The 22,195-nt window shown below is 42.1% G+C and overlaps 1 protein-coding gene across 4 annotated transcripts in view; it reads left to right on the top strand.

The window, feature by feature from the left end:
- Nucleotides 1-1,479: 1,479 nt before the first annotated feature.
- Nucleotides 1,480-22,195, top strand: part of AMPD2 (adenosine monophosphate deaminase 2) — a 61,356-nt gene continuing 40,640 nt past the window's right edge. For 2 of the 4 annotated variants that reach the window (XM_070941440.1, XM_070941439.1), the window contains exon 1: nt 1,480-1,594. In XM_070941440.1, coding sequence (XP_070797541.1) covers nt 1,585-1,594 — 10 coding nt within the window. In that variant the 5' untranslated portion in view covers nt 1,480-1,584. Of the gene's footprint in view, nt 1,595-3,953; nt 4,033-22,195 lie in introns of those variants that run through there. The other 2 variants (XM_070941438.1, XM_070941437.1) reach the window with 1 other exon arrangement.

Below are 22,195 nucleotides of genomic sequence, written 5' to 3'. Positions count from 1 at the left end.
TCAGGGTTCTCCAACCTTGGCAACTTTAAGACTTGTGGCCTTCAACTCCCAGAGTTCCTCAGCCAGCTTAATCCAGGCAAGTCTCAGTGGATGTGGGTTTGTGGGGGTGGACTTACCCAGAAAGTGGAAGTTTCCATTTTTGGTTTGGGGAAATGCCTCCTCAGACTTGGCATGCAATTTGGAGTTCCTTTTGGGTCCTCATGGTTCCTGTTGAAAAGCAGTTGGCAGCTGCAGCCATGAAGTCCTTTGCAAAAGTCCATCTGGTCACCAATAGTTCCTGTTCCTGAACCTGGGAACCACTGCTCTTTGTTAATCATCACACCTCTCAGTGGACTACTGCAATGTGCTCTACTTGGGGCTGCCTTTGAAAACCATCCAGAAACTGCAGCTGGTCCAGAAAGAAATAGCTTTGTAATTCTTTAATATTAAAGTGAGAAGAGATCTAGGCATAACTGCAAAGTACAATCTACTCCAACTTCGTCCCCACAAGCTTTGCTTAGTTGCATATATAGTACTATTCAGCTATTTCCACAGGGCAGTTGTAGAATGAAAAAAAGAAAAAGAAACCAAAGGTTAATCCTGATAAGATTATCAATCCTGTGAGTTGGGAAATTGCTGATGTGGCTAGAAGTAAACAACCAATCTTTGAATTACTGCTGATACAATATTTATATAGGGCTGCCTCATGATTAAAAATAAAATGAATAATGTATTGCCATCAGGATCCAACAACTACTCTTTCTCACTTGCTGTGCAATATCTTAACGTTAATTTAAACCGTTAATAATTTATTTGCAGTGCCATTTCATTGCAGCTGGTTACTTTGAGGAAGTGTGACCACTTCTGTCATTATTCTGGTGTGATGTAGTTTATAGGCTCAAAGGTCATTCTCCTATAATGCCTCCTTAAAATACTGGGCCTTCAAATACATTGCAGTGATCTTGTTCTCATTCCTACCCCACCGATTTGCATTTAGGATTGAAAAGAAAAGTCTGCTCTGTAAGCCCCCGCCTCTTCTTTCTCCACACCTTAAATATTACAAGCCTCTGTCTCAAAATAATTTCTCAAGAATTTGTTCATTGTTCGGCATGTCCGCTCGTTTTTCCTTTCGTCATTGCTAGAGGTTTCCATTTTTGCCGCAAGATGGGGCTGTGCTTCGGGCAACCTTAACGGCAAACCCGGGTTCGCTTCCACCACTACGCGGAGACTCCTGAACTCTCAACCTGACCGCCGCGATTTAATTTCGCGAAGCAGCCCCGGCTGCCCACGCCGAAGACCGGCTTCCTCTTTGCTCCAGGAACAGCTGTTGTTGTTGTTTTTTTCCGCCTAGCGGTCAGCACAGGCTATTTCGGACCCGGCCAGGGAGGAGAGAGGAGGGCCCATCAGCGCTGGCAACCCAGCAGAGCCAAAACACCCAGCTGTGCTGAGCCGAGCCGAGCCGTGGACCCTTGGACCAGGAAGTGCTTGTGCAACCCACCCGCTCAGCTTCGCCTGGCGCCGGAGGGGCTGCCCTCCGCCCGATTTCCTTGCTAGCTGCGAAAGCAGCTGGGCCTTCACTTACTGGACCTCTCAGCCAGCAGTAGGATGGCTTCAGGTAGGGAAGACGCTTCGCTGTTTTGAAACAAAGTAAGTTCCGGACTAGCTCCTTTCTTTTCTCCGCCCCCGTCACTTATTTTCCTTTGCCCAATCGCCTTCCTTGCAGCTACTACCTCGATCTGGTTTCTTCACGTTCCATCTCTCCTAATTGCCGCTCGGGCTATTACAGGCGCCCTCGATTAAAACTCTTCGGGAGGCACCAGCCTGCTTCTCTTTGAGCCACGCTGCGCGCATCCCCGGCTGGAAAGTTCTCAGCTCGTCCCCTTGGCTATCCCATCAGCGGGGAGGAGTCTACCGGCCTCGGGAGTTTCCGAGGCGCAAACAACGCCGGCGGAGATGCTCTTTTAGAAACAACCCGGTGAAAGTTTAGGAAGTCGTTCGGCAAGACCTAAAGTGTAGAAATTGGACCCAGCGGCTAACAAAGGACTTTATTTCTGGGTCGTTTTGCTCCCCATCCTCGTTAGCGTAGCTCACTGTGAGGTAGCACTGATGATGTTACCTAGTTTGGTAATGAAACGTCTGTAAGAAAACAAGCAAAGCTCAGAGACACCAAGGAGCCTTCATGTCAACCCCTGAAGTACAAATATTCTCCTTTATTGGTAACTCAAGTTTCTTTGAAACTAAGGCCGGGAGACCCGGCGTTAAATCATTTTATTTAAGAGTCAGGAGCAGGCGACGACCATTATTTTAAACGTCGCTTGTGATCCCGGTTTTGAGGGAAAACAAATATTGACTTGGAAGTCCATGCAAGCGATAACAGCAGCAGCCTCTCCGGGCGCCATTTCCCAGATACAGCTCCCTTCCCTTCCCCCCTGCCCCGGCCTCTCGGTCCCGCCGGGAGATAACTTTCTTTCCTAAGAAGGCACGTTATTTTCCCGGGGTGCAGCGGCCCCACTGCCCGCTCTGCCAAGGAGTCCTCGGGAGGAGGCTCAGCTTGGATTCGCACCCCGCTTGCAAAGTCTCCGCCTCCCTTGCCGTAGGCGGAGCGTTTGCGCGCCGGGGAATCTCCAACCAAGACGCCGGGAAACCGGGGCCGAGCGGGAAGAACCGGCTTTTTCGAATTCCGCTCCAATGTCCGATGTTGGCCTAGGGTGCCCGCGGGCGCTTTCCCGCCAGGGCGACGGGGCCTCGGTCGGAGAAGCCCTTTCCGCCTTGCTCCCGGCCCCCAAGCGCTGGCCCTGACTCCCAGGCTGCTAGCGCGTCACCAAGTAGGCCGCTTCCGGTTGAAAGGAAGGCTTCGAAAAGCTGATGGAGGCGCAAAGCGCAACTTTGGCATTTAAAAACCATTGCTTTTTTTTTTTTTTTACATCTTAAATTATCACGGCATCTGCTAGTGCGGGGGGGGTGTGTGAATCCATGCAAGCCTTTTTCAACGTCATGGAAGCAACCGAAGTGTAATTTGAACCGTTTTTCCCGCTTTCTTTAAATCAGGGGACGCCTTCTTAAACCGGTTTGCTTAGCCCTAACTTTGGTCGAATTATGTATGGGTCGATTCGTGGCTTTAGTGTTTTAACGCGATTTATGAGCAAGAAATTGCTCCGAATTGGTTGGGGAAGGCGGGGTGGGGTGGGGGAGGATGTCACACAACAGGGCAACTAAACTAGCCTACTAGTGAACGGAGGTTGTAGGAACCCCAGCCACTTGGTTAATGGCTCTGTCTGCGGTGTGGATGAGGTTAAACAAGCCAGGCTCTTTAACATGTTGAGCCATCATTCCGTTGACCGTGGAGGATAATAAAGGCTGCCACTCGGATGCTCCAAAGGGCTCAAGGACACCCCTCCCGTTTTGGCCCTGGATTGATGACATTCAGAATTCCTGGGTTTGGGAGAGGCTCCTTTGGCGCCCTCTCGGCCGGCAAATTTACAGCATCTTGTCTAAGCAAAAGTGGGAGGGAGAATATTAGTGAAAGCAATTAGGGGACTGGCTGTTAGGATGTTATAAGCATTTGTCGTCCGTCCCCCCACCCATCCCTTAAGGAGAATGCAGTCTCATGCTCTTGTTCGGCTGCAGGGAGCAGTGGAAGGTGGGAGGGTCTTACAAAGCCTACCACCGAAAGCTCCGCCGAGCCACGCTATCAATGCATGAAAAGCTCTATTGCCCTGTTAAGGGTATAAGGAACGTCAAGCGGCGAATTGGGAAGGGGGGGGTGTAGAGAGCGAGCGAGAGACCCCTCGATCGTCAAGAGGAGAAGCCTCGATCCATCCCGGCTCTGCGTAGGTTCCTTCGGTCTTTCCCACGCACCTCCATCAATCAATAGAAGGGGGCGAACCCGACACTTGTCTCCGCCTTCCTTTGGAGCACGGCGGCTGCAGCAACACCGGTTGCAAGACTTCTGCGGAGCATCGGGAGCGAGCAAAATGTCCTCTGGTGTCGGTCCCCCCAAGAGCGGCTCCCCACTGAGGAAGCGGGCCAGCCTTCAGGCTCCCAGCCCAGGAGGTGAGCATCTGTGGATTGCTTCTCCAGCTTCACGCTGGCTTCTATTATGTGCTGGAGAAAGTGAAGATAACTCATTCGTGGGGAAATTAATTGTGATGGCTTCTTTCCTGTATTCATGTTCTCTTTAAGAAATAGAAAGTGGGGGGAAGAGAAATAGAGGAATTGGCAATCAGGATTCTTTTTATTCATATCCCATATTTTTTTTTTTAATGGTGTGCTTATTCATACAGGAAAGATGGTTGCTTCCTTGTTGGATGCTTAACAGCACTTCTCAGTTTTTAAAATTCAGGAATAAGTTTTCCTGGGTTCATTCTGGTACCCCTGGTAACTTTGTGTGGGATGGCAGCCCTGGGAAGAACGAAAAGGAAGGGATTGCTTGTTTGCAGCTGGAGGTGTAGATAATGTGGTGTGTTCTGTCCTCCCTTTAATACACATGCGCCATTCTCTTTGTGCATACTGGCAGCTTTGATGAACCTGGAGAGCTCCAGATCTGTTGGGATTTCCTACGTATCCTTAAGCTACCTGGAATTTCTGGGAATTTGCTGTAATGGGTGTAGTGGAGAGATGCAAAAAGGGCCATTAAATTTGGGAGAGAGACCTGGCAATTTTGTGCAGTCCTCATCATAATGGCAGCTGTTTGTGTAATACAGAGTAGAAACCATTACTATGAACCTTCCATAAAACACATTACGATAAAGCTTCTGTGTTGTAGTTTCTTTTATGCGTACTTGGGCCAATTGTACAAAAATTATAGGAGGTGACAAAAACATTTGATACCATAATTGCTTCATACACTTTTGTCACAGTTGACTTGCTCCCTGGGGAAGCTTTTCATTAGATGTGCTGGTTGAAGGAAGGATACTCACAATTGTTTATTTAAATTTAATAACATGAGCAGAAATCTGTTAAATAGCCTTTTCTAGTTCTTTTTTAAGATCCAGAGCTTTTGTTAAGTTAGATCTGTCCAGAGTAAATGGTGAGAACATGTTTTACATTACAGGTTAAGCTCACTGAGATAATATGAAATTGCAGGATATATATATATATATATATATATATATATATATATATATATATATATATATATATATATATATGGTGGCTCAATGGCTAAGATGCTGAGCTTGTCGATCAAAAGGTCAGCAGTTCAGCGGTTTGAATCCTAGTGCCACGTAATGGGGTGAGCTCCCATTACTTGCTTCTGCCAACCTAGCAGTTTGAAAGCACATTAAAAATGCAAGTAGAAAAATAGGGGCCACCTTTGGTGGGAAGGTAACAGTGTTCCTTGCACCTTTGGTGTTTAGTCATGCCAGCCACATGACCACGGAGATGTCTTCGGATAATGCTGACTCTTCGGCTTTGAAATGGAGATGAGCACTATCCCCTAGAGCTGGGAATGACTATCATATATAAGCCCATGTTTTCTTCTTCCCGGGTTGTGTAGCTAAGAAGGCACAGTTCACAATTTGTTTTAAGCTTACTGGAGAATCTGCAGGGTGCTTCCTACTGCAGTGTTTCTTAAATTCTAGGCAATCATGGATCACTAAATGTTCAGAAAGTGCAGGAACCACCCAATTAGATTTTTTAAAAAATCTTACGTTTTTGTCTTTAATGACATGAAAATTTATATTAAATCCAAACAGCTAGGAGTCAAGGGTTCTTTCACTCAATGAAAATGGTTTTTTTCTTCATTACTGTATTGTATTTTCTGTTAGCTTTTTCTTCTTCGGTTGTTCATGTGAGAACATAGTTCCACTTGTCACATTACATATAGATTCATAGTAACTGTACTTGAGACTTGTTTACTTTTGCCAGTGTTCTGAATTTTATTCTCACTTTGCTGCCAGCATTGTTGCTTCAATGAAACAGGTTTTGACTATTGATCCATTTTCATGAAGCAGCTGACTGCCACTGAATGCAGAAGATGGGAAGGAGTAAATGTGCTTCTTGTGTGACCAGTTGACTAATCACTGTGGCAAGACTGGTAGACTACATGGTGGGCCTTCATGTGCCATTGATGATCCATAAATCACTGTTTCAGAATTGCTGTTCTATTAGTACTAACCATAAAACAGCTCCATAAGAAAACTGCCTGGAAATACCACTGAGTAGAGGCAACATAGTAAACATTTTTTAAAAAAGCGAACAGCTATTTCCTAGCAGGGAGAAGGAGAAAATATTCCACAACTATTAAGTAAACACTGGCTTAGCCAGTAAAGGGGAAGTGAGTGAGAAAGAAACTCAAAATTGCCATGCCTGAATTCTTTTTGCTATATGAGTGTGGGGGGCAGGGCAGAGAGGGAGAATATCAACAGGCTTTCGAGATTCTGTTATACCTTTTAACACTAAAGTAAAATTCTAATAATTCTTGTATTTATTCCTTGATCTGGTCTGTCTTGAAGGACTTACACTTTAGCTTTTAGAAGTTAGCAGGGTGTAAGTAGACACATCCCCCAATATGATTGTGGCAAAAGATACACCTGAGTATGCCACCTATGTCCCTTGAGTAGGTGAATAAATAATACCCTTGCTGAAAAATCAAACTTGCTTTTTTTCTGTATTGAGTTTTTGCATTGCGGCTTAATTCAAGATACGGTAGGAGAAACAGTACCTGCAGTGCTTTGGACAAGAGGAATGGAAGTGATATTTTCAAATATGCAAGTCTTGGAAATTGGGATATTTTGTCTTTCCTTTAAAAAAAGAAAAGCACATTTTATAAAAGCCATATGACATACACAATCTTCATGTGCAAGTACTTCTGCAGTGTGGGGATCTCTGGTTAATACAAGATGTTGTATTTGCTCCTACTAACTGCTGTTCCATCTGGCTTCTTTTTATGTTGCCTTAAAAAGATCCTGTTTTTTTTTTCTTTGGAGTAATGAGTCTTCACCATTACAGTTGATGATTAAAGTTTCTCTAACTACTTTGGATGGCTTATATATTTGGAGATGTGTCTGTTCTGAAAAGAATCAGGTAGCAATTGATCAATTCAGTGTAAGAGATGTCAAAGTATGTGCAGTGTGCTGATGAATATGAGACTCTTTTTTTTAATCTGTTCCTTTTTCTGTTTTCTCAATATTTCATGATTTTAAAATGTCTGCTTTCAGGTTTGAGCTAGATGCCATAAATAAATAAAAACTAGACAGTGGGTTTATTGTAACTTCTTGTGACATTTCTTTTCATCCTGGCTGGAGAAGCTTGCCCTGAATGAGGTTTCAGTCTCAATGCCATATCCTGAAATTAATCCACAGTGTTCCTGAAATCCTGTTTTCTCCAGCAGTGTGACTCTCAGTTTTTCATCAGTCAGCATTTGAAGATTCTACTTACAGCCTAATTTGGGGAGGCTACTTCTCTGTCTGACTCTCATTGTGGGGTTCAGGTGGTCTATGTAGAATTAAAAACCATGAGAAATATACATAAGGGGTCAAAATGGCTCAAAGGGGTTGTCATTCCTGTGATGAACAGGCAGCAGTCCCTTCTAGTATTACAGAATGTCAAGACTTCAAAATCCTCTGCATGTAATAAGCAACACTAAACAGAGACCTTAATGTTCTCTTTTTATTATTGAGTTCATTACAATATCCTGGAACAAAAACAAAATAGCAATAGCTCTTAGACTTATATACTGCTTCATAGTGCTTTACACCCCACTCTAGGCAGTTTACAGAGTCAGCATATTGGCCCCAACAATCTGGGTCCTCATTTTACTGTCCTCAGAAGGATAGAAGGCTGAGTCAACCTTGAGCCGGTCAGGATTGAACTCTTCAGGTTGTCGTGATAGACTGTGGGCAGAGTCGACCTGCAATACTGCATTCTAACAACCTCACCAACAAATTAGAAGTGTGTGTGTGTATCTTTCAGTACAGTGGTACCTCATTAATTGGTTCAGGAAGGCATGATGAGTACCAAAAACAATGAGTACCAGTCAGTTTTTTCCCATAAGGAATAATGTAGTGAATCACAAGGCAGCCGACACCAACAAGTTCTAGCATGCACGTTGAATAACAAACGAGTACGGGACAAAATTTTCATGTCAAAATCCGTTGAGTACCAAATTTGATGAGTGTTAAAAACAGTTGAGTACCAAGGTGCCACTATTTGAAAGAATAGTCATAACACTATATATAAAACATTTTATTTTTGAAATAAAACTTTTATGAAGTTACAAAAAAAAAAATAGATCCATGCAAAATCACAAGAGGTTAAAACTATTTTATGGAACAACAAAATTCATCGAAAAAACTATTGCAGATTGTGAAGGAAGACTCTGAGGCAGCTCTGCTTAGCCAGGTCTTCGGCATGTATTACACTACAAATCTGACTGTCTTCAGTAAGCATATCCAAAGAAGGAGCTCTGTGTGATGAAAGATTGAGCCAAAAATATCTAGAAATCATGTAGTTGTGGAAGGTTACTCCAAGTGATTCCTAGAACCATGCTGGTCTACCTCAAACACAGAACTGAGCAGGGAATCAGAAACCACCCTTTTTTATTTGTAATTCTCAGAGTCCATCTTTTTTGCTACCCCACATATAAAATCCATTAATGGAAAAATCGAGTAATTCACAGTTCTAGTCAGTATAACTAAATTACCCATTGATAATACCCGGCCCCCAATGCTCTTCTCGTTCCCCAGGTGGCACAGACCCTCAGGCCCTGGGCCTTCGGCTGATGCTATGCAATGCCAGGTCCGTGGTAAATAAAGCCCCCCTCATTTGTGATCTTGTTCAGGAGGGGGGAGCGGACCTGGTGGGTATTACGGAGACCTGGTTGGGCCAGGAGGGGGGAGTCCCTCTCATAGAGATGTGCCCACCCGGTTTCCGGGCATTTCATCAGCCAAGGTCACAGGGAAGGGGCGGGGGGGTGGCAGTTATCATTAAAGAGGGTCTTAGTCCAAGGGAGGCCACTGTTCCTCAGATGGCCGGATGTGAGTCCCTCCTTGTGAAGTGGGGTCATGGGGTGCAGATGGGCCTGCTGGTTACGTACCTGGCTCCCTGCCACGTGGCAGCGGCCTTGCCTGAACTACTCAACGTTATAGCCGCGGTGGCGATTGATACCCCTAGACTTATGGTCATGGGGGACTTCAACCTGCCATCCGTCGGTGAGGCGTCTGAGGTGGCTCAGGAGTTCATGGCTTCCATGACGGCCATGGACCTGACCCAATTAGTTCATGGCCCTACTCACACGGGGGGAAACACGCTGGACCTGGTTTTTGTCTCTGGTCAGTGGCTGAGTGGTCTCGAGATAGGGGATATAGCGATCGAGCCCTTGTCATGGTCAGATCACTCCCTCCTTCGCTTTGACCTTCGAACCGCCACACCCCGCCACAGGGAGGCGGAACCGATGAGGTGGTTCCGCCCCAGGCGCCTGATGGACCCGGATAGGTTCCAGACGGAGCTTGGGCCATTTCCTGAGGCTCTGGCACACGGCTCGACTGAAGACCTAGTGGCTGTCTGGGATAGGGCGGCCGCTGGAGCTTTGGACCGGGTCGTGCCTTTGCGGCCTCTGACCCGGTGTCGATCTCACCTGGCTCCCTGGTTCACCGAGGAGCTGAGGGAGATGAAACGCCGGAAAAGACGCCTGGAGAGCAGTTGGAGGGCCAGCCATTCTGAATCTGACCGAACACTGGTAAGGTCTCATATTAAGACCTACCTGGTGGCAATAAAAGCGGCAAAGTGTAACTATTTTTCCGCTCTTATTGCGTCATCAGATAATCGCCCGGCCGCCCTGTTTAGGGTGACCCGCTCCCTGCTCCACCAGGAAGCGCGGGAGGACCCCTTGGAGGGTAGAGCCGAGGACTTTGTACAATATCTGTATGACAAAATCGCTCAGATTCGGGAAAATTTGGACTCTGACTGGGTAGATTCGGGAGGCAGGATGGAGGCAAGTCTTGAGAATATTACCTGGGAAGAGTTTGATTCTGTGACTCCGGAAAATGTGGACAAGATACTGGGCAGACTAAGCGCGGCCACATGTTTATTGGACCCGTGTCCCTCCTGGCTGGTGCTGGCCTCTCGGGAGGTTACACGAGGTTGGCTCCAGGGGATTATAAATGCTTCCTTGAGAGAGGGTGTCTTCCCTGCCGCCTTGAAGGAGGCGGTGGTGAGGCCTCTCCTCAAGAAGCCTTCCCTGGACCCAGCAGTGTTGGCTAATTACCGTCCAGTCTCCAACCTTCGCTTCGTTGCGAAGGTTGTTGAGAGTGTGGTAGCGCGACAGCTTCCTCAGTACTTGGATGAATCGGCTTATCTAGATCCGTTCCAGTCGGGCTTCAGGCCTGGATACAGCACGGAAACGGCATTGGTCGCATTGGTAGATGATCTCTGGAGGGCCCGGGACAGGGGTTGCTCCTCTATCCTGGTCCTATTAGACCTCTCAGCAGCTTTTGATACCATCGACCATGGTATCATGCTGCACCGGTTGGAAGAGTTAGGGGTGGGGGGCACCGTGTTGCGGTGGTTCTCCTCCTTTCTCTCTGATCGGTCGCAGTCTGTGTTGACAGGGGGGCAGAGGTCGACCCCGAGGCCCCTTGTATGTGGGGTGCCGCAGGGGTCGGTTCTCTCACCCCTTCTGTTCAACATTTATGTGAAGCTGCTGGGTGAGATCATCCATGGTTTTGGGGTGAAGTATCATCAGTATGCTGATGATACTCAGCTATACATCTCTACCCCGGACCACCCCAATGATGCCCTTAAAGTGATGTCCCAGTGCCTGGAGGCTGTACGCATCTGGATGGGGAGGAACAGACTCAGGCTCAACCCATCCAAGACCGAGTGGCTGTGGTTTCCGACGTCCCGATATAGTCAATTGGTGCCATCACTGACTATTGGGGATGAGTCATTGCCCCCCACGGAGAGGGTTCGCAACTTAGGCGTCCTCTTGGACTCACGGCTGTCTTTAGAAGAACACTTGACGGCTGTGGCCGGGAGGTCTTTTTATCAGGTTCGCCTGATTCGCCAGTTGCGTCCCTTTCTGGATCGGGACTCGTTAAAAACGGTCACTCATGCCCTCGTCACTTCACGCCTGGACTACTGTAATGCTCTCTACATGGGGCTCCCCTTGAGGAGCACCCGGAGGCTCCAGCTGGTCCAGAATGCGGCCGCGCGGGTAGTTATGGGAGCAGCATGGCGCTCCCATGTGGCTCCCCTCCTGCGCGAGCTGCACTGGCTCCCTGTGGTCTTCCGGGTGTGCTTCAAGGTCTTAGTTACCACCTTTAGAGCGCTCCATGGCTTAGGACCGGGGTACTTACGAGACCGCCTTCTGCCACCAATAGCCTCTCACCGCCCAGTACGCTCCCATAGAGAGGGGCTTCTCAGGGTGCCGTCAGCCAAACAATGTCGACTGGCGGCCCCCAGGGGGAGAGCCTTTTCTGTGAGGGCACCCACCATCTGGAACGAGCTCCCCCCAGAGATACAGAAGATTCCGGATCTGCGCACTTTCCGCCGTGCCCTCAAAACATTCCTGTTTCAGCAGGCCGGCCTGGCCTAACTTTCCCTTTATATTGCTTTTTGATTTTATTTTAAACTGGGATGTCTTGAATTATCTAGGACCAGAATGTTTAGTATATTTTAATTGGTTTTTTTTATTATTAACGTTTGTATTACATGTATTTTTATCGTTCGCTGTTCACCGCCCTGAGTCCCTTAGGAATAGGGCGGTATATAAATTTAATAAATAAATAAATAAATAAATAAATAAATGTTGGGAACTGAATAAGACCAAAAATTTACACAGTTGCACTGAAGTTTCATGTAAATCATTGATTCAGCTTTCTTCTCTTGGTTAAGTGTCTCAGCTTTGTCCCTTTTCTATGTGAAGTCAGATGGATTTATTTTTAAGCCAGTGGAAAAGCCATACTCTTCATATTTACACTAAAGTCCTCAGTGTATAATGAAATTTCCTACCAGAAAGATAATATTATTGCAATCCAAAGGAGAAGAGGTTCCATTTTAACCTAGCATAAAAAGACTATAAAAAAGAACATCAAAAGCAACAGTAAGTCTTTAAAAAGCACTAGATAGCCCTTGACCTGTTGGATCATCATTTCACAGATATTCATGGGTAGACAAAAAAGCAGTGGAAATGAAAGTGACTTATGACTTCCTGCTGGCTTCCCCATTGATTTTCCATGTGGAAACCTTGCAGAAAGTGTTGAAAATGATAATTGTCACTGGGACTGACCATGGCAATGGGGCATTGCAGTGGTCACAACTTTGTCAAATTTCAATCCTATGGGATTAATAAGACCCAAACTTTGGATGCATTCTTTAAGTTAGCCCATTTGAGGTAACTAATTCAAAAAATTTGGACTGATGTTACACTGTTCCACCTAACTGAAGGTTACAAATAGAGTTTTAGTAATACATAAACAGGAGATATTAGAGAAAATGATAAAATGTTGCAATCAGAATCTTTTTCCTCCAAGTGAGGAACATGAATAACAAGTGAAATACATGAATGTATTTACATGAATACATAAATGGTAATTTGTGAGGTACATTTAGTTTGATACAAGAATAAAAACTAGGGAAAAATACAGCAAATGTTCAAGCCGTAATCTCCAGCCATATCCTTTGAGTTAACTTTCTCTGGCAGCCAGAATATTTTTGCTGAGAACTTCCCTATTTTTAAAACTTAAAAACAATATTGACTAGCTTTCTCAGAACATTTCTGGAACACAAACATAGTTACTGGTTTTAAACTCAGGAGAGAGAATCCTGAGGCTCAGAATGATCATTCTGTGTGACCTAAAAAGTGTTTCTCATCTGTGAGTTTTATAGCAACACAACAATTTCAGGGCGTTCCTTCAATCCCAGATGGATCTGCACCACCACCACTGGTTAGAAAATTGCTTGTTGTTTAAAAATGTGGCTGAGGACTCCTGGGATCCCACAAGACTTTCAGGGGTTTGTGAAGTCAAAATTATTTGGCAGATATTGAAGGTATTTGCAAAGAGTTAAAATCTTTATTATTTTTATTAGTTAATTTTTTTCTATGAAAAACATTTTATGTTAGTATCTAATTGGTTTAATATTGTTGTTTTACGTGATTCAATAAATAAATATTCTATGAATGGCTCAATTTTAATTTTTTAAGGTAGCAAGTTGATAAATAGAAACAAAACCTTTTTTGGTCTTCTATATCTTTTAAAAGTAGGAAGAGGCCCCAAGAGCAAAAAGTTTAAGAAACACTGGGCTAGACAGATGATAGATGTTAGAGATGAAATGTGGAGGTGAGAGTTATATCTCTCTAGGCTATGAAGGATAGAAGTGCTGATTGAAAAAGATAAACTGAGCCCTGGAATTAGGGTGTTGTTTAGGATTAGGACAGTGGTTGGCGGCTTTTTAGAGGTACATTTAACGTTTTGTGGCTTTGACTAGCAAAGTGGTTGGGCTCACATGACTCCCACATGAGGGAGAAGTATGTATTCATTTTGTCAGGATGATTTTTTTTTAATGCAGTAGACCTGTTTTAGGACTCACACCACAATTTTTATCTGTTTCCCAACTATGTTGTCAGTTTACCACAGTTGGAGTCAAATAGAATGGGAATCTTTTAAAATAAAAAACTATTACAGCTATTCGCAGAGCTGTAAAAGAATGACTAGCTAGGCCATTGGTGTTGACTTTAGAAATATTAAGCCCAATTCTGCTTTGAATAAGGATACCTCACAACTGGTCATACTTGTTGAGGCTGTTGGGGATTCTGCTTGAGTAACATCTAGGCAACTATTCTCCTTTTGTCAGTTTAATGGAAAAATATCTCTCTTGTTAGCAATGCTAACAATTCCTTTTCTGATTTGTTATGTTTGTGTGCGCAAGACAGAAATAAAGTGAATTTTGTAATATTTCCTTTCCCATTCTCTTAATTTGCATACAACATTGTTTACTTTTTGCTTAGTCACTTTTATGGTTCCAGGTAGTTTATAATAAACAAAAACATATTGGAAAAACATGAGGAAATACAGAACAGCAGGCCACCTGAAAATAACAACAACAAAATCTGATTACCCAATGTAAAGCAAGTCCAAAAATGTATTTTTTTACAAACCTTCATTTATAAGCAGAAGGAAGATTAGGAAATACCTCTGGTGAGGTATTCTTTCACTGCCCTACAGCAACTGGTTCAAAAGTCCTGGTTTAAACGTAGCAATTGTTGTTTCTTGTGACACACACATGAAAATGGAGTGTAATGGGAGGCTCAAATGCTTTCTTATAAGTTTCCTATGTTCTGTCTTCCCTCCAAAAAATTCAAGGTGGTCCATGCATTACTGTATCTCCCACCCACCTGTTATTTCCTTTATAGCAATCCTGTTTGGGTGAGTGTTTGACATTTCTGCTGTGCTTGTTGAGCCAGTATTTCTTAGTTCTTCTTTGGGCTTTTAAAAAAGTTTTTACATGTACAGTAAATATTGTTTTTACATGTAAGCAAACATCTATTAAAAATGGGACAACCCTTAAATATTTTCAGCTCACAGTGGAAAGATAAGAACCTGTTCAACGAAGCAAACTTTGCCATTGATACTCATCTTAGAAAGAAGGCCTCTGCATAATTTATTTCAAGTCGTAGGAAAATATAGATTTTTCATTTGCCATTGGTTTCTATCAGATCCAGCAGTATGGCTGAGGAGCTTACTCAGTGCTTCTGAATTCAGCTTTGATTCCTTCTGATGCCTGATAGTGTTTCTTTAAAAGTAAAAATCCTTCTAAAATGAGATGGCATCTGCCACTCAGAAATTTGTGATTGGGTTGGAATTGAAGGCAGAGATATCTGGTGCAATGCAGAAGATGTGGGTGTGATTTTTTTTTTTAGTTGGATAATTGCTGAGGGCTCACTGCTTCGCTTTCTGTTAGCTTCTTTCCTTCTTCTGCAGCCTTCCACCTAGTTGCAGAGGAAGTGGCCAATCGTCTTGTCAGAGGTCTGAAGAAATGGACAGTTGTGGAATCCTTGGTGCTCTCTGAACTTGGTTGCTTTTGTACAGACGTTTCATTATCCAGCTAGGTAACATCTTCAAAGCAAATGGACAATTTGCATAGAATTTCCAAAAGAAGGTTGAGAGCCTCTGGCAGTTGGTGGGGCTCAGTACTTCCTCTGTGAACACAACTAGTTTTAACAGCATCATGTTGACGTAACATTATGTTAATCTAGGTACTATAGCAATTAGCAGTTATTAGTAGAGATTATAACTGCAGTGGTGTCTGGTTTAAAACTAAAGTATTTCTGTGAACAAAAGAGTTCATAACAGGAAGAAGTGCTGCTATATATAGCTTAATATTTTCTGACTTTTCTCAATTGTTAGAGTAATGCATAACCAACCGTGTGTGGTAGACCGGTTACATTTTGCTGTTTTCTGTTCCACCCCAAGAAAAACAAATGTAAATATATCAAAGCCTTCCCCATAATTTCTTCATTCCTGGAAGGAAAAAAAAGTGATGTGCAGAAGCTCGTCAGGAATTGACAGAATAACAAAATGCATTTGCTTGACTAAACTGGGATATCTGTGAAATGGGCCTCTTTTCATTAACTGTTCTTGGCTATGGTTTTCCCCACTTGTACTCCTTGTTGTGGTTGTAGTGAGTAGAGATGCCGTATACACAGAGAGTGAAGGGCAGGCAGTCCTAACCTGTCCTTGAGTTGTGCACAATCCAGCAACCTTTTCAGAGAGAATTGCTGAATTGATTTCCCAGAAAAAAACATGAGCAGTTGCCACAATGGGCATACTTTCATCAGTTCTGTAATTTGAGAAAATTTCTCTAGAGCACGACCTCGTGGGAAGGGTGGGAAGGTTGCTGGATTCATGTGATTAAGGGTTGATTCAGACTCTGTATATTATAAGCAGTCCTTGATTTACAACCAGTCGTTTAGTGAGCATTCAAAGTTGCAAAGGCACTGAACAAAAGTGACTTGTAATCGGTTTTCACACTTAACCACTGTTGAAACATCCCTGCAGTCATGTGATCAAAATTTAGACTCATGGCAACTGGCATGTATTTATACGGTTGCAGTGTCCTGGGGTCATGTGATCACCTTTTGTGACCTTCTGATAAGCAGATTCACTTAACTATCATGTTACTAATTTAATAGCTGCAGTGGTTCACTTAACAACTGTGGCAAGAAAGGTGATAAAATGGGGCAAACCCCACTTAACAACTGTCTTGCTTAGCAATGGAAATTATGGGCTCAATGGTACTTGTAAGTCGAGCACTACTTGTATTTGGAAACAGTTGTCTTACTTCTCAGTGAACATATTGTTAATCTTTCGTTTTCATCTCTGGTACCTTTCTTTGGGCAATACAGCCTTCCTTTATGACATGCTGCAACATAAAGGCAATATAGATGTCAGAACTCATATCTCCTGTGCAGATCTGTTGTGGGATCAGGTCAAACTTCAGTCAATGACCATTCATTCCTGCATTTCAGCTGTCTTATTCATATCTAGCAAATAAGTGTTCTGCATATTTCTGAGAACATAAGTTTGCACAAACTAAGCATGCAGAAGTGTTTTGTTTGAGTAAAAGCCGTATAAAACTGGATATTTTAGTTTTGTTTGGATTTTATTCCTGGTCTTTGTGAGGCCAGTTCACTAAAAATATTCTTTTAGTGTTTCTCTTTTAAACTGTCAAGAACAGGCAACTGCTTAAAGCAACCTTGTAGTCGAAAGGTTTTGACATATAATTTTGCAGCGGCTGGTTGACTATGTTAAGCTTACTCCTGAATTTTTAAAACAACCTTGAGATTTCTGAAATGGTGCCCTATCTTATTTAAATCAGGGCTCCACTGAGGGTTTTCATATGCAAGGCTTACGTTTACATTTCCTTAGATTGTTCTGTGTGAGGCATGCAGAAGTTTAATTGAAACAATTTCTTTTGTTGCTGCAACATCAACAATAATTATTTGCTCCAGAGACACTATAAGTGTTATTCAAACTTGCTTTTTAGTCTTATGGTAATTAGCTTGCTGTTTAGTGTCTTTTACAATTACATGTTTGGAAAATGTTCAGCATGTCCACTCTAAAATGTTGACCATTTTCCAGTAATAGTGAAACAAGATTTATTTTTTAGGGAAATAGTATAAGCAAAAGACCAATTTTTACAGTATCTGAACTAAACTAAGCAAGCAAAATTGTTGTAATGTAGCTTGGAAAATAGGCAAGTTTTTGATGAATGCTATGTTCAGAACTATTTGTAATATTCTGTTCATTCCATGGTCCCAAAGATATATTACAGTTTCCCTAACTTCGGAATGATTGGATGTTATTTCCCCAATTCCGGGGCAAGAACTCTTTAGTAGGTGAATGAAAATTATGGCAGTTGTTATCCAGCATATCTGGAAGGTACCATGTGCGGTAAAGTTGGATTCTTCAAAATCCATATAAAAATATCACTTTTTAACTTTTTATATCATTCCCTTGCTCTGCTTATAAACAGATCCTAGAACTGATGTATGTTTGAAAACAAAAAATAAAAACTGATGAAAAGTGTAATATATTTCAAATAACTTTCTAGCAAGTCAATATAAAACATTGGTCCTTACTACAGGTAGGAGGTGAAGGTCTGTAGTACAGTGGACTAAAGCACTGTTATTAACAGATTAACATCTGCTTGCAATTACTGCAAGTGCATATCTCACCAGGCTCAAGGTTGACTCAGCCTTCCATCCTTTCAAAGGTAGGTAAAATGAGGACCCAGATTGTGGGGACAATAAGCTGACTTTGTATAAATATACAAAAGTATGAAGGCTATTGCTTAACGCATTGTAAGCCACCCTGAGTCTCCGAAGAAGGGCGGCATATAAATTAAAGCAAAAAAAAAAAAAAAGGTGGTTGCAAAGAATCCACTGGGAATTCGATCGTGGCTTATTATTTTCAGCAACAGGAATTTAATTCCTGTTTAGATTGCACAGCTTCTATATGTAGACAGCTTTACATCTTGCACTAAGGTAATGCATTGTGTGAACTCAGCTATGAGAACTGCAAATGTCCAGATGATTATGAGGTGGCAGCAAAAAGTTGGAATGTTCTGTATCTGTTTGTTGCCTTATGGCGATCTGAATTTTTGCAGCACCTGCATTAAGCAGTCCTGAATGATGAACTGTGAACCTTGCCTTGTGTGCCCATGTGAACATCATCAGGGTATTCCTGCAAGCTTCCAGATAGAATTCGCTTGAGAAGGTTTTCATCTCTGATGCCTGGCTGCCTTTTGAAGACCAGGGAGGGAGATGAGATGCTTGTTACTGTGACACTCCAGGCCTTTTATATCTGGGAAAAAGACTTCCATGACATCCAGAGGAGTGGGAGGAGACAGCAGCTCCTTGGAGGTCATTGTTGATAAATATTCAGTGACTACAGCTCTTGGAAATAACGCTTGCCCTGCTTCCACCCTCAATCTGCCTCTATTCTCTGCAGATTTTTGCCTTTTTTCTCCCTGTCATATCATAAAACCAAACTTCATTGGGAATTTCAATTCCCAATTGGCTTAACATATTTGGTAAAGATTATGGTAGCTGTGTAAGTTAGATAATGCAGAATGCCTGATGATTAGAAGTGGCTTGTTAGAATGTTTTAGTGGCTGCTTTAAGCCTTTGGATTCTAGGTGGAATGGATTTAGGAGGCAGGATTGAATATCACACAGGGTGAAAAGTGAAAACTATGTGGAAAAGAATATATTAGACTGCTTTTTAACAACCCTCAAGGAAAAGAGAGCAGATTTGTTTGTTTATTTTAGTTGCACGTGTGTGCGCACAGACATGTGGACATATGCTTAAACTCAGAACAGCTTTTTGTTTTTGGAGGCTCACCTTTTTCTTACTACCCCCAAATGACCAGTATGTGGTGCTGTATGCTTTTTCTTTTGGAAATCCCGGTGCATTGGCATTCCACTGTAGGGTGAAAGAGAGAGTGCCTGAAAGAGCACCATAACCCTCTCTGGTACTTCAAGGGTTAATTCTTCCTTACTTTGGGATTAGGAATTAGCTTGGCTGACTGACCATTGGTGGCTTCTTTCAGTTGTCTGTTGCTCTGCCTGTCTCTTGGCAGTGGCTGCAATTTTGGGACTGTCTCCTCCCTCTCCCCCTATGTAGCTGTGATTGGTACAGCCCAAGCCGGCTCCAAGGCTGGAATCCTATGGGATTGTAACTCAGACGGAGAAACTATGAAATCCTGGTGGCCTCAGTGACTGTAGCTTCCTCCTCTATCGCCCCAGGTATATCCTGGAGATCTCTTAGCTCATGATTGGATAGAAGACCATGGGATGCCCCTTCTTTAATTTGTCAGCTTCTTGGTTTCCAGGTGGAAAGAGCTGTCCAGTCAGGTCTTGATATTGCCAGGTCTGTAAATGCTTGCTCCCTTCTCTTTTTTCTTTTTTCCTAGGGAAACTAATTGACTTGAGCCAGTGAATCTTTTTATTGGTACGGAGTAAAGAGATGCTTGACAAATCAGTCTCTTGTAAAATTGAAGTGACAATATCTGTGCTGGGGGGGAGGGGGGAGATGCCTTGTAAGGCTTTTGACAACATAGGAAAGAAGAACTTGTTCATATTGCTGCTGGAAGTAAATGCCTGATAGTTATTGGAAGGACAGGTAAGTTCTCTCTCTGCTATTTAGGTATGTTGGAGTTTATGCTAAGAAGGGGAATGTGTTTCAAAGGAGTGGGAAGAGAGATTTTGATAAATAAGAACCCAGGTTAACAGTTCTACAAATTCATCATTCAAGGTGGTTCCAATTACCAACCTAGTTTGGGCAAATTTATTCATCTCCTTCTGGAGAAGATATGTGGGGGAACTTTAAGACGTGGCTCTTAGAGTTGACCATAACTATCCATGCATTTTTGTACAAAATGCATTTTCTTTCTCTTTTCCGTGCAGAAAAACCCATGTAATTGAGAAACCAGTGAGGTCCTTTTTGGTTTCTGAGTTAGACTTAGACATCATCTCTTCCAAAAAGGACATGTGTTGATAACCATATCAGTTCCTTGTTTTGTGCTTAATTTTTGTTAGGGTTGATTCTTCTTGCAAGTTAATTGCAATATTCTGAGTAAACTTTATGATGATAGCTGTTCTTGACACTTCCTTTGCAACTCAGCTAGGAAAAAAAATGCCTGTTTGATTCTCTAGTCAATTTCAAATTTGTTCTGTTTTTTTTCCCCACCTAACTTTTATAGCCAAAGCCACTTTTCTCCCCACTCTTAAAAAAATGTTTGTGAACCATAGTTCGAAAAGCAACAAGAGTAGGGTACTAATGGCAAGGTATCTGTCAGTTTGGTCTTTTAAAAAAATAAAGAAAGATAGCTTGTTCTTATACAGTTTAAGAATGTATCATCTTTGGAATAGATACAATTTTTTATTTATTTATTTATTAAATTTTATTGAATAGACAAAAATATTACAATTCAACCTTTTCGGTTTGGCAACGTGTAGTCATACTATATGCTTATAAATATGGTAGCTAATCGGTTATATAGATGATTTACAGTTAAGACGTAAGATATTTATGAAATTAATATATTATAAGTTATAATATAATAGTACATAAGTTAAGTTAATAGTTAAGCATTGTCCCCCTTAGTAGTTAACTTTTGCATTTATTTCCCAACCACTTATACCACAAATCCCATACCATATAAAACTCAGAATCTTCCTTCTCATTTAGTACATGTGTTAATCTACACATTTCTGCGCATTCCAATATTTTATTAACTATGTGCTCCTCAGTTGGACAACTTTTCTCCTTCCAATATTGTGCATAAGAGATTCTCGCAGCTGTGACGATGTGGACAATTAGGTATTTCTTCTTCTTCCCACATGCTCGTTTCAGAACTCCCAGGAGATAGATTTCTGGTATAAAGGCAATATCCTCCTCTATTATTTCTTGGATCCATTTTTGAGATACAATTTTGATTACAATAAAATTGTATGGATAATACATAAAATTGAATGGAGCAGTAATAAGAAAATTGTGGCTTATAGCCAGACATAACATTTGCTTACACAGAAATGGAAATAGGTATGTTCAGTGGGAATGCTACCTTTTTAACTCAAGTTGAGTTAGAGAATGGACTTGCTCTATACAGCACAGAATAGCATCTCAACCTGAAATAAATGTCAACTCACAGAAAAAGAAGCTTCCAAACAGGTACATCATTTTGTATTTTCAGCATTTTTATACCAGTGGAAAAATTGCTATCTTGCACTTCTTAGTGGATTATTTTTCAGTGAAATGAAAAAGTTACAATAGTAGGAAAACTTAATCTACCATAAAGCAGTGGTCTGCAAAAGGTATTTGAGAATTTAGTGTTCTGTGAATGAGACAGCATAGCTGTCAAGAAAGGTTTATCTGGAAACAACCCCATTTCTTAACTTATTATCAGTTGGGTTACAAGAATGATTTCTGGTCCTGGAGAGAAACGAAAGTTCATAATGAATGAGATGCTCCTTCCTGTTTAACAGAAAGCAAGTTCAGTTTCTAAATAGAAGAAAAAATGTAAAAATAACCACCACCAGAACACTCCCTTGATTTTATATGCGTTCAGAAATAATTGTCAACCACATTGAAATCCACATTTATTTGTATATTTAAGGCACACAATTTTAAAATAGCAGAATACTTTAATTTTTTTCAGAATTGTCTTTAAGAAAATCTGACTTTTTCAAGTAAGATCAAAATATTAATCTGAAAACCTTTTTACCTGGTAGTTCTTGACAAAGAAATTATAGCTCTCTAAACTGATACTGTCCCTTTTTTCACCGAGAGGCCAACATAGTGTTCTATAGCAGAAGAGTAGGAGAATATCATGCTTTTTGACTTTACAAAAAAGCTTTTTTAAATTTTTTAGGAAACACAACTCCTCTGATGTGTTTGTGGAGGATGTGTGTGAATGGGGACAGCATGGTTAACTTGCATAAAACAAGAAGAATGTATGATAACACTTAAATCAGATGTAGTATCTCTCTGACAGTTGCCAAAAAGGTGTCACAATAATTTCATAATACACCTGTTGGGAAACCTCACATTTGGCATGTATGCTACCAGGCATTCTACCAGGATTTTCAAAGGAGTGCCATGAAAAGCAATGCAAGATGAATATAATATTGACCTAGTATCTGTAGTTTAAAACTTGGTAAAGGCATTTCTTCATAAAACAGGAAGTTGACATGGTACAATTTGGTCAGCCTT

The sequence above is a fragment of the Pituophis catenifer genome, unplaced genomic scaffold, assembly GCF_029215685.1.
Source record: "Pituophis catenifer annectens isolate HBS135680 unplaced genomic scaffold, rPitCat1.0.hap2 SCAF_3, whole genome shotgun sequence".
NCBI classification, from domain to species: domain Eukaryota; kingdom Metazoa; phylum Chordata; class Lepidosauria; order Squamata; family Colubridae; genus Pituophis; species Pituophis catenifer.
Note: the sequence above shows the minus strand (reverse complement) of the source record. Positions and strands in the feature narration are given on the sequence as shown.